The 12,116-nt window shown below is 37.2% G+C and overlaps 1 protein-coding gene across 3 annotated transcripts in view; it reads right to left on the bottom strand.

Annotated features, from left to right (window-relative positions):
* Window positions 1-12,116, bottom strand: part of CEP135 (centrosomal protein 135) — a 76,236-nt gene that overhangs the window by 22,289 nt on the left and 41,831 nt on the right. For all 3 annotated transcript variants that reach the window (XR_005983276.1, XM_041726999.1, XM_041726998.1), the window contains exons 15-17: window positions 9,320-9,471; window positions 785-900; window positions 561-715 (exon numbers count right to left, since the gene is read on the bottom strand). Coding sequence is in view for 2 of the 3 variants with exons in the window: in XM_041726999.1 (XP_041582933.1) it covers window positions 561-715; window positions 785-900; window positions 9,320-9,471 (423 nt within the window). In the remaining variant the exon portion in view is untranslated. The remainder of the gene's footprint in view (window positions 1-560; window positions 716-784; window positions 901-9,319; window positions 9,472-12,116) is intronic.

Raw genomic sequence — 12,116 nt, 5'->3', positions numbered from 1 at the left:
ATTCATATAAAAATGTCTTTACTTGAATTTATATAATTTATCACATTTATATAAATTACTCTATAAAAGAAAGCTTCAAAGTAAACATTTCTATGTCTCAACTGTACTTCACATATTGGCATGCTTTTACCCATTCTAGGAACCTGAATTGTTTCCTTGAATTTGCTATAATCACATTTGATAAAATTACATTCCATAAATAGAATTTTTTTGGGGGGGGAGAAAGGCATGTGCCCATGAGTGATGGGGCAGGGGGGAGGGGCAGGAGAGGGAAAGAGAGAACCTTAAGCTCCATGCCCAGTGCAGAGCCCAACACAGGGCTTAAGCGCACAACCTCAGATTGTTGACCTCAGCCAAAATCAAGAGTAGGATCCTTAACCAACTGAGCCACCCAGGCGCCTCTATACATAGAACGTTTGCAGTTCCAAATTAATGGCATGAAATGAAATTTAAGCATATTAGAAGATTAGGCTGTAGGTCTTAGGAATTTACATATTTCAAAGAGAGAATGAGATATTTTCTGTTGAGATGCCGGATAAAGGTATTTAGCTGTCACATACTTTATTAACCAGGTTTTCTTGCAAGTTTGCAATCTTTTCTGTCTTCTCATCTACTGTCTCCTGAAGAAAGTCTTTCTCTTTATCAATAACATCAATGGTCTTTTTCATTACATGAGCCTCTTCACTCTGCGAAGTCATCTGAAGGTATAGTTTATCTATAAAGAGAAATGTTTGTTAGACCAAATAAAGTAGGTTTAGCAAAAGCAAAATTTAAAAACGCTTACCTATTTTTTCCTGCAGTATGCTTATTTGTGCTTGGGCTGATTCAAGTTCATCTCTTTTCTTGGAGAGCCGGTGCTGACAATCATCAAGTGACCGCTGTAGCTGTTCATTTACTAGCCTAAAGAATCAGTGGATAAAAACAAATGGCATTCTTTATCTCTAGTAGAAATAATTTTTTAAAAATGAGAGATTTTAAAAAATATTTTTATTTTTAAAGTTTCTTTTATTTATTTTAAAGCTCTTCCAGTATAATCAATGGCATTATATTATATATTATTTCTTGCTGTCCACCATTCTTCTTCAAAATGGTTCCATCTTCCTAAAAATAATATAGTATAAAAATCAAATTAATTGTATACTCTTTTTCTAGAGGTTTCCTGGTAGTTTTAAAGTTCTTCTGTTTCCTGTATTAACACTCTTTTCCTTGTAAAATCTATTTTCAAACGTGGAGGTAAAGGCATGCCCTGTTTTTATAGCATGGCCTGGCACTTCCAAGGATTATCCATGAATCCTGACTGGTGAGCTTTTAATTTTGCTTTCTATTTCAACTTTTTTGGTGGGTAGTCAACTGGAGGTCTTAGTAAACAGGGAAAATGGACATTTATTGTAGTGCAATCTATGAAGAATTCAGGGAGACCAATATCCTCTATCTACAAGGGAAAATGCTCAAAAATAGAAGGCCCACCCATAGAGTCCCTGTGGACACTGGGACACCAAGTGGTTGGCAGTGTTTGAAGTTCTTTTTTTTTTTTTTTTAAGTGTTTGAAGTTCTAAGTAGAAATGTAAAATAGGAAGGTTAATACCTAATAAAAGGATGATTAATAAAGGAAGGCAGGATAACATCTTGACTGTATACGTAAAGTAGGCTCTTGGTGAGTCCTAAAAATAGCTTTACCTTTTCATACTCTAGTGTAGACAGGAAGAGGACAGTAGGGATTTTTTTTTTTTAAGATTTATTTATTCATGAGAGGCACACACACACACACACACACACACACACACACAGAGATTGGCACAGACACAGGCAGAGGGAGAAGCAGGCTCCATGCAGGGAGCCTGATGTGGGACTTGATCCCGGGACTCCAGGATCAAGCCCTGGGCTAAATGCGGTGCTTAACCGCTGAGCCACCCAGGGATCCTGACAATAGAGATTCTATAACAGATCCTAGATGTAACTTCTCTGACAGAAATACTGCTGTTAAGATAAAGGTCTGCTTAATGAAAGAACTGAGGTATAAAATTCATAAGGATGAATAGTTGAGTGACTATCATATTATTTGTTCATCATGGTGTTTGGAAAGGAAAATCTGAGAATATGTTATTAGGAGAAATTAACCAATTTCTTAGCTTTGAAAGTGTTATGAACATACCAAAGGGAGTGATGACTTACCACAAGACAGTGAAGCAGTAAAATTTAAAACCAAAGTTCTAGCTCTCTACTTATGAGCCATGTGGCTGGTTGGACAGGACCATCTCTTGGAGTCTCAAATTCCTTAGTTATGCCACATTACATAGAGGGACACATGATTTCATTTTAGGGGACAAGCAGTGTAGGTTTGGAATTTTAATGGCATACTAGAGGAAAGAGAAACAGTAATGATATCCATATTTTATTTTTTTGAATTTGTGACCATATTTACCATTTTAACCATTTACATTTACCATGTAAATCAGTGGCATTAAATACATTCACAGTCCTGTATACCCATTACCACTACCTACCCAAAACTTCTTCATCCTCACCAACATAAACACTGTACCTACTGAACAACAACTCCTCCTTCTCTCTTCCCATTCTCTGGTAACCTGTACTCTACTTCCTGTCTCTATGAATTTAACTCTAGGTACCACACATAAGTAAAATCATACAATATTTGTTCTTTAGTGCCTGGCTTATTGCATTTAGCATGATGTGTTCAAGGTTAATCCATGTTGTAGCAAGTGTCAGAATTTCCTTTCTCTTTATGGTCAATCCAGTGTATGTATATATCACAATTTGTCCCTCTGTCGATGGGTATTTGGGCTGTTACTTTCTTTTGGCTATTGTAAAGCACTGCTAGGAACATTCGTGTACATATACTGGTCTATTCTTAATTCTTTTAAGGTATATATCTAAAATTGCTGGGTCATATGGTAATCCTACATTTACAGCTTCTTGAAGACGTGCCAGATTATTTTTCCACAGCGCTGGACTATTTTACACGTTCCCACCAGCAATGAGAGTTCTGGTTTCTCTATTCCCTCGCCAACACTTGTATTTTCTTTTTCTCATTTAGAGCGATGGTAAGGGGTATAAAGTGATACCGCATTATGATTTTGACTTGCTTTTTCCTAATAAGCATCTTTTCATGTGTTTGCTGGTCATTTATTATACCTTATTTGGAGAAATGCCTATTCAAGTCCTTTGTCCATTTAGACAGGTTGCTTGTCTTGTTACTGTTCAGTTATAAGAGTTCTTCATACATTTTGGACACTAGACGCTTATCAGTGTTATGATTTGAAAATATTTTCTCCTGGGACACCTGGGTGGCTCAGCAGTTGAGCATCTGCCTTTGGCTCAGGGTGTGATCCTGGAGTCCTGGGATCGAGTCCCACATCGGGCTCCCTGCTTGGAGCCTGCTTCTCCCTCTGCCTGTGTCTCTGCCTCTCTCTCTCTCTGTCTCTATGAATAGATAAATAAAATCTTTAAATAATAAAATAAAATAAAGATTTTATTTACTTATTCATAAGAGACACAGAAAGAGGCAGAGACACAGGCAGAGGGAGAAGCAGGCATCATACAGAGAGCCTGATGTGGGACTAGATCCAGGGCCTCCAGGATCACGCCCTGGGCTGCAGGCGGTGCTAAACCACTGCGCCACCGGGGCCTGCCTGTAAATAAAATCTTTAAATAAAAAAAATTTTCTCCCATTCTGCAAGTTGTCACTTTCTTGATAAAGTATTTTTTTTAATTTTTATTATTTTTTAAAGATTTTATTTATTCATGAGAGACACAGAGAGAGAGAGAGAGAGGTATGGGCAAGGGCAGATGCTCAACCACTGAGCCACTCAGGGATCCCATAAAGTCTTTTGATACACAAAGTTTTCTATTTTGCTGGAAGTCTAATTTAACTACTTTTTCTTTTGTTGCTCATTCTTACTGGTGTCCTAAGAATCCATTGCCAAACCCAAAGTCATTAAGATTTACTCCTATGTTTTCTTCAAGAGTTTTATGGTTTTAGGTCTTCTATTTAGGTCACTGATCCATTTTGAGTTAATTTTTTAATTAGAGTGAGGTACGGGTCCAGTTTCATTCTTTGGCATGTGGATATCCGGCTATTCTAGCACCATTTATTGATGAGACTATTCTTTCTCTATTGAATGCTCTTGGCGCCCTTGTTGAAATCAACTGGCCATAGATACATGGGTTTATTTCCGGACTTTCAGTTTTATCCAATTGGGCCATATATCTATCTTTATGCCAGTTACGACATTGTTTTGAATGCTGTACCTTAAAAACAAAAAGATTTTATTTATTTGAGAGAGAGAGTATGTGGAGAGAGACAGCAGGAGAAGAGGGAGAGGAGAAGCAGACACCCCCACTGAGCAGGGAGCCCAATGCAGGGCTCCATCCCAGGAGTCTGGGATCATGATCCGAGCTTAAGGCAAATGCTTAACAGACTGAGCCACCCAGGCACCCTGCTTTTTTTCTTTTTGGTATACAGTATTATATCAGCTTTAGGTGTACAACATAGTGATTTGACTTTTTATATGTTACAAAATAACCACCACAGAAGATCTAGTTACCACCTGTCACCAAAGTGATTACAATACTACTGGTTATATTCTCTCCGCTGTACTTTACATCCCTGTGACTTCTCTTTCTTTGTCTTTGTCACTTAATGTAATAGCTTCTAGGTCCATCCATGTTTTCACAGATTGTCACAAAATGACAAGAGCTCATGCTTTTTTATGGTAATATGCCACTGTATATGTATATACTATATCTTTTTTTTTTTTTTTTACATTTTTTTCATCCACTTATCAATGGATGCTTGAGTTGCTTCCCTATCTTGGCTCTTGTAAATGCTGCAGTAAACATAAGAGTGTATATATCTTTTTGAATTAGTGTTTTAATTTTCTTTGAAAAATCACTGGATCATATGGTACTTTTTTTTTTTTCATATGGTACTTTTTTTTTTGAAGACCCACCACACTGTTTTCCACAGTTGCTGCACCAATTTACATATCCACCAACAGTGAATGAGGCTTCTTTTTTCTCCATATCCTCACCAACACTTGTTACTTATTGTCTTTTTGATAGCTTTAGGTGATATCTCACTGTGCTTTTGATTTGTACTTCCTGATGATTAGTGATGTTGAACATCTTTTCATGTGTTTCTTGGCCATCTAAACATCTATGGAAAAATGTCTATTCACATCCCCCACCCATTTTTTAATTGATTATTTTTTTGGTGTTCAGTTGTATGAGTTCTTTATATATTTTGGATATTAACCTCTAATGAGATACATGATTTGCAAATATTGTTCCCAATATTGGGAGAAGTGCAGAAATAAGCCCATGTCTCTATGTAGGCTGCCTTTTCATTTTGTTGATGGTTTTCTTTACTGGGCAAAGGCGTTTGTCTGATATAGTTCCAATTGTTTATTTTTGCTTTTATTGCCCTTGCCTTAGAAAGATCCAAAAAAAATATTGGACCAATAACCAAGAGTTTACTGCCTGTTTTCTTTTTAAGAGTTTTATAATTTCAGATCTTACATTTAGGGCTCTAATTCATTTTGAGTTTATTTTTTGTATATGGTATAAGAAAGTGGTCCAGTTTCCCCAACACCATTTATTGAAGAAGCAATCTTTTCTCCATTGTGTATTATGGCCTCCTTTGCCACAAACTAATGGATCATATAAGAGTGCATTTATTTCCAGTCTTTCTGTTCTGTTCCATTGATTAGAATGTGTTTTTGTGTGCCAGTACCATACTGTTTGGATTACTCTGGCTTTGTAGTAGTTTGAAATCTGGGAGCATGATACCACCAGCTTCCATCTTTCTCAAAATTGCTTTGGCTACTTGGAGGGTTTTTGGTTCTGTCTAAATTTTAAGATTTTTCATTCTAGTTCTGTAAAAAATGTTTGTGGTATTTTGATTAGGATGCACTGAATCTGTAGACTGATTTGGGTAGTATAAACATTTTAACAATATTCTTCAAATCCATGTACACAGTCTTTCTTTCCATTTATTTCTGTCATCTTCAATTACTTTCATCAAAGTCTCATAATATTCAGATTACAGGTCTTTTACCTCCTTGGTTAAATTTATTCCTAGGTATTTTATTCTTTTGGATGCAACTAAAAAAGGAATTTTCTTAACATCACCTTCTGCTCATTCAGTATTAAGTGTACAGTAACCCAAAAGATTTCTATATATTAACTTTGTATACTGCAACATTACTGAGTTCATTTATTAGTTTTAATAGTTTTTTGGTTTCTGTAAGGTTTTTTTTTTTTTCATGAGAGACACAGAGAGAGAGGCAGAGACATGGGTAGAGGGAGAAGCAGGTTCCTCTAGGGGACCCCAACATAGGACTTGATCCTGGGACTCCAGGAACATGCCCTGAGCCAAAGGTAGATGCTCAACCACTGAACGGCCCAGGTGCCCTTCCCCAGGTTATACAAGGTAAACAAAAAAGTCCTCATAATCCTTTCCTATAATACAGTGTCTATGAGAGAAACAGTACACGGGGTTAACCAAAGAAAAGAATATTATAACAACAACAAAAAAAGTGAAAGGAGCTGTATGCTAGGGGATCCAAGGGCACTTGAAAGCTCCTCCATGTAAAACTGAGAAGGAGGGCACCCAGGTGGCTCAGTGGTTGAGCGTCTGCCTTTGGCTCAGGTTGTGATCCAGGGGTCCCGGGATCGAGTCTTGCATTAGGCTCCCTGCAGGGGATTAAAAAAAATAAAAACAAAAACTGAGAGGGTCTCCTGTGAGAAAAGGAAATGGGGGAGTTTTGGCTACAGTGTAAAGGAAAAGCAAAATGGATTAAATGCCAGTTCCTGACAGCTCAACACAAGAGGAAAACAGGTAGACTAATAATTCTGGCTGACAGAAATACATCGCAGAATCTATACTTTGGAGCTGAGTAAAGACATAAACCAGACGAAGATAGGCTGATCCCTTCAGCTGGCTTTCCAGAGGATGTATGTAGCACTCACAAAAAAGAAAAAAAAAAAGCAGCTTTCACCTTAGTTCTAACTAAAGTCAAACTTATGAAGATTTGTAGTCAGAGCAACAAAAGGCAAAAATTGGAGATACTCTATGTGAGTTCCTAATATAGTATTCCTTAATTATCAGACAATGATCTCTTGATTTTAATTCGTTAAAGTTGTTTGATAATCACACATCTCCTTATGAACAGATGTTGGTCTTTCTTTTCCTAATTATTCCTTGGATTTTCAATCCTACTGTTTATTATATATTTTGCAATTCTCATTGTTTGTATATTAGGTCTGTGTCTTTCATCATTTCCTTTTATTCTTTTGGGTTCTGAATTCTAGATGAATTACTTGAGTTTGTTTTCTATTTCACGAACCTAGTTTTCAGAAATATCCATTCCACTATTCACTAGCACTTTTAATTTATCAATCTTTTTCTTTTCTATTTTTTTAAAAAAGATTTTTATTTATTCATGAAAGAGACAGAGAGAGAAGCAGAGACATAGGCAGAGGGAGAAACAGGCTCCCCGCAGGGAGCCCGAAGTGGGACTCGATCCCAGACCCCGGGATCATGCCCTGAGCCAAAGGCTGACCGCTCAACCACTGAGCCACCCAGGTGTCCCACTTTCTTTTTCAAAAAATTCTACCTATTTCAGGGGTGCCTGGGTGGCTAAGTTGGTTAAGCATCTACTTTTGCTCAGATCATGATCCCAGGGTCCTGATATCAAGCCTGGAGTCCGGCTCTCTGCTCAGTGGAGAACTTGCTTCTCCCTCTCCCTCTGCACCCCTCCACAGCCCCAGCTCATGTGCCGTCTATCACTACTTCAAATAAAGTAAATCTTCTAGAAAAAGATTCTACCTATTTGAGAGAGAAAGATCAAGAAAGAGCATGAGCAGTGGGGAGGGAAAGAGGAAGAGGGAGAAGCAGGCTTCCTGCTCAGCAGGGTGCAGGGCAATCCCAGGAGCCCAGGATCATGGCCTGAGCTGAAGGCAGACACTTAACTGACTGAACCACCCAGGTGCCCCTATCAATCTTCTATTTTTTTCCCATCTTCTTTCTAATCATCATTACTACAATCCTTTCTAATCTCAAGTTGTTATTATCTCAGGAGTGATTTAGTTTCACATATGCAATGTCATGTTGGCATCTGAAAATCTTTTTCTGATCATTACTGCAAATGTAATTTAGAGAGGAATATCTCCTCTGATTCTTCAGAGTGATCTTCTTCTGATCTTAAGTCTTTTTACTTATTACAGCTACCCAGCCCAGAAAAAAACTTTGTTGACTTTTTGTTTCCTTCAATGTTCTGTGTTTTATTTTTTCTTTTTTTAAAAGATTTCATTCATTCATTCATTCATTCATTCATTCATTCATTCATAGAGACACAGAGAGAGAGAGAGGCAGAGACACAGGCAGAGGGAGAAGCAGGCTCCATGCAGGGAACCTGACGTGGGACTCGATCCCGGGTCTCCAGGATCACACCCCGGGCTGCAGGCAGCGCCAAACCACTGCGCCACTGGGGCTGCCCAATGTTCTGTGTTTTAAATTTACTAATGGCTAAACAAAGACCCAATCTCCTAAGGCAAACACATTCTGCATTACTCTATCATTCTGATATAAATCATCCACTCCTTTTGATTTTATGAAGAAATGTTTCCTAAATCTAGCTGTTTCCAGTCCAGACACATGGTCTCCATCGTTTGCCATCAGTCTCTTATGACTCCAAATACATCTTCCTAATTTTTGCCAGAGTTTACTTCGTAAAAGGCACACTAATAAGCACTAACATCACCCCTTGGGTTAAAATTTGTTTGTTCTCCATATTTATAAAGTAAAATCCACACACTCTTGGTTATCACACAATGTCCTTCATAACCTGACTCTAACCTATAGATATAGCCTATTTTTCCATACTGACCTTCTTAACTTTCAGATGCATTGCATTTTAGATTCCGTATATGCATATTCTTATTTTATATTCTTTGAAAGAAGAAAGACAAGGACAATGGCAAGCAAAAAAATCCTGTAATTTTCAGCAACCCTACAGTAGTAGGGAGTATAAATAATAGGAGGTAGCTAAGGGGAATTTTTGAAGGAAATAAGTATAAAAATCTGTGAGAGTTTTTAAAAATAGAGATACTCAAAACCTACCCAGGTTGGCTCAGTGAATCTACCCTTAAACTCATACTTTTCAAAATCTCCACAGGTGATCCTGCTGCAAGGTCAACTGCTCAAAGGCCCAGTCCAAAATGCCACCACTAAGAACCTTCCATAGCCACTAATTTGTTCCCAGAAGTCAAATAACAAAACTTTCAATAAACTTACCTAAGAGAGTTCATCTCTGTCTTCTGATGAGATGAGTCACCAGCCACATGGCTAAGTTTTTGAGCTTGGAGTTTTGCTTTGTTCTCTAATGACTCTACTGTTTCTTTCATTATTAACATTTTAGATTTTAAATCACATCTTTCATCTTCAAGCTATAATTTAAATTAAAAAAATTAATAGATGTTTCAGTTCTGTCTTCCTAAGTACTCCTTAATAATATTTCTGGAGGAAAACTAAGGAAATAAATTAGATTTATTTAACCATACTTTATTTTTATTTATTTATTTGTTTTTAAAGATTTTATTTATTTATTCATGAGAGACAGAGAGAGAGAGAGAGGCGCAGAGACAGGCAGAGGGAGAAGCAGGCTCCATGCAGGGAACCTGACGTGGGACTCGATCCCCGGTCTCCAGGATCACGACCTGGACTGAAGGTGGCGCTAAACCGCTGAGCCACCTGGGCTGCCCTTAACCATACTTTAAAAGTCATGTGTACAACTTTAGGTTCTAGATGTCAGAATGGGCATACACATTTACCTCTCCTTTTCAATATCAGTGAAATGAAAAAAAAAAGATACAAAATAAAAGAGCAAGAAAGGAAGACTATATCCATAACAACAATGAAAAAGCAAGGGAAACCATTACCAAATAGAGCAAACATTTTGAGGAATGTCTAAAAAACAGTAAGTACACAGGGCTAGATTGAAGAAAAATCAGAACAGAAAATACTATAACCCAAACACAAAACAGGCAAGATTTAGATGAAGAAACTGTAAAATTTTCCTGAAGGACATAAAACACAAACTGATTTAATGTAAAGACACAACATGTTTCTGAATGGAAACACAATATTGGGAATATATTAAAAGTTAATGAGATAACTGTAAATTCAGTGAAATTTCGGTAAGAATCCTAACAGAACCTTTTTCAAAATAAGGAAGGTAGCTTAGATTTCATTCTGAAGTTCATTTAGGAAAAAAGTTAAGAGAATAGGAAAATTTGTGGGGGATTTATGAGATACCAGAATAAATTAAAAGCTACTATTAAACACTGTGGATTTCACACAAATGAGCAAATATATGTTTATGTGCACAGATGTAAATTTAGAAAAGGCAGCATTTTAAGATAAGCGGGAAAAGAAAATGCTCTTTAAAAACAGAGTTGGGGGATCCCTGGGTGGCGCAGCGGTTTGGCGCCTGCCTTTGGCCCAGGGCGCGATCCTGGAGACCCGGGATCGAATCCCACGTCGGGCTCCCGGTGCATGGAGCCTGCTTCTCCCTCTGCCTATGTCTCTGCCTCTCTCTCATCTTTCTCTGTGACTATCATAAATAAATAAATTAAAAAAATTAAAAAAAATTAAAAAAAAAACAGAGTTGGGACAGCCACTCATTGAAGAAAAAAATAGATTTTTATATACAAAAATAAATTCTATTTTTTTAATATATTTTTTTAAAGATTTTATTTATTTATTCATGAGAGACACAGAGAGAGAGAGAGAGAGAGAGAGGGACAGAGACACAGGCAGAGGGAGAAGTAGGCTCCATGCAGGGAGCCTGACGTGGGACTTGATCCAGGGTCTTCAGGATCACACCCTCGGCTGCAGGCGGCGCTAAACCGCTGCGCCACGGGGCTGCCCCAAAAATAAATTCTAAATGGAATAATGATCTATATATAAAACTCAAAACCAAGAAATATTTGTGTTAAATAGAAATCTTCCAGTTAAAACTGTAGAATGACCGCGCACATTTGATCTCCCCTCACTTTGGAAATGACAGTAAAGGAATAGAAAGTTACATACTCACAAGACATAGAGAACAAGAAAATCAGTAGTGGATACTGACGTCAATAACTTGTGGAAGACAAAGAGGAGATCGAATAGTGACTGAAAAGTGGAAGAAAGATACAACCTAAAGCAAAGTCTCTGAACCTAAGAACTACTGATACTTGGGGCAAGAAAATCTATACTGGGACTGTCATACCCTAGAGAGCTCCTACCTCTTTGTAGAAAGTTCTTTTAGAAACCAAAAATATAACTAAATTTTAAAATAAATCAATAGAAGAGTTAGTAGATAAAGTTGATGAAATCTCAAAGAAAGAACAAAAAGTCAGAGAAAATAAGGGAGAAAGGAAAATAACTTTACTTAGATCTCCTTAGGAGGTCCAAAACCAACTAATAAAAGTTCCAGAGGGGTGCCTGGCCTGTTCAGTAGGTTCAGCATGTGACTCTTGATTTCTGGGTCATGAGTTCAAGCCCCATGCCGAGTACAGAGCTTATTTAAAAAAAGAAAAAAAAAGGTTCCAGAGGGAGAAAATAGAATAGTACAGTAAATTACCCAAGAAATTGAAAACAAGAGGTAAGGAGCAAATTCTGTGTTTTCAGAAATAAAAACATGTCATGTCCAAAGGACTATGGTATAGAATAATATCAGATATCTCAAAGGAAGTTAAGAGACAATGGAAAATAATATTCAAAATTTTTACTGAAAATAATTTTCTAATCTAGATTTCCATATACCTAAGCCAAATCGTAAATCAATTATGAAATGTGAATAAAGACATTTTCAGACAAGCAGTGTACCAAAAAAATTTTCTCTCATGTATTCTTTTCCAGGAACCTGTTAGAAAAGATGCTATACAAGGATGAAGGAAAAAAAAAAAACGAAGAATAAAATGTAAGATTCAATACAGAAGAGGAGGACAGAGAAATTCTTAAGAGGAGGACAGTCCACAATTGAGCAAGATAATGGAAAGCTCAAGAAGGGAAGTCTTCAGCAGGAAACAACAAAACTAATAGGTCT

This window comes from Vulpes lagopus, chromosome 12 (genome assembly GCF_018345385.1).
Source record: "Vulpes lagopus strain Blue_001 chromosome 12, ASM1834538v1, whole genome shotgun sequence".
Lineage (NCBI taxonomy): Eukaryota > Metazoa > Chordata > Mammalia > Carnivora > Canidae > Vulpes > Vulpes lagopus.
The sequence above is the reverse complement of the archived record's forward strand: the minus strand, read 5'-3'. Positions and strand labels throughout refer to the sequence as shown.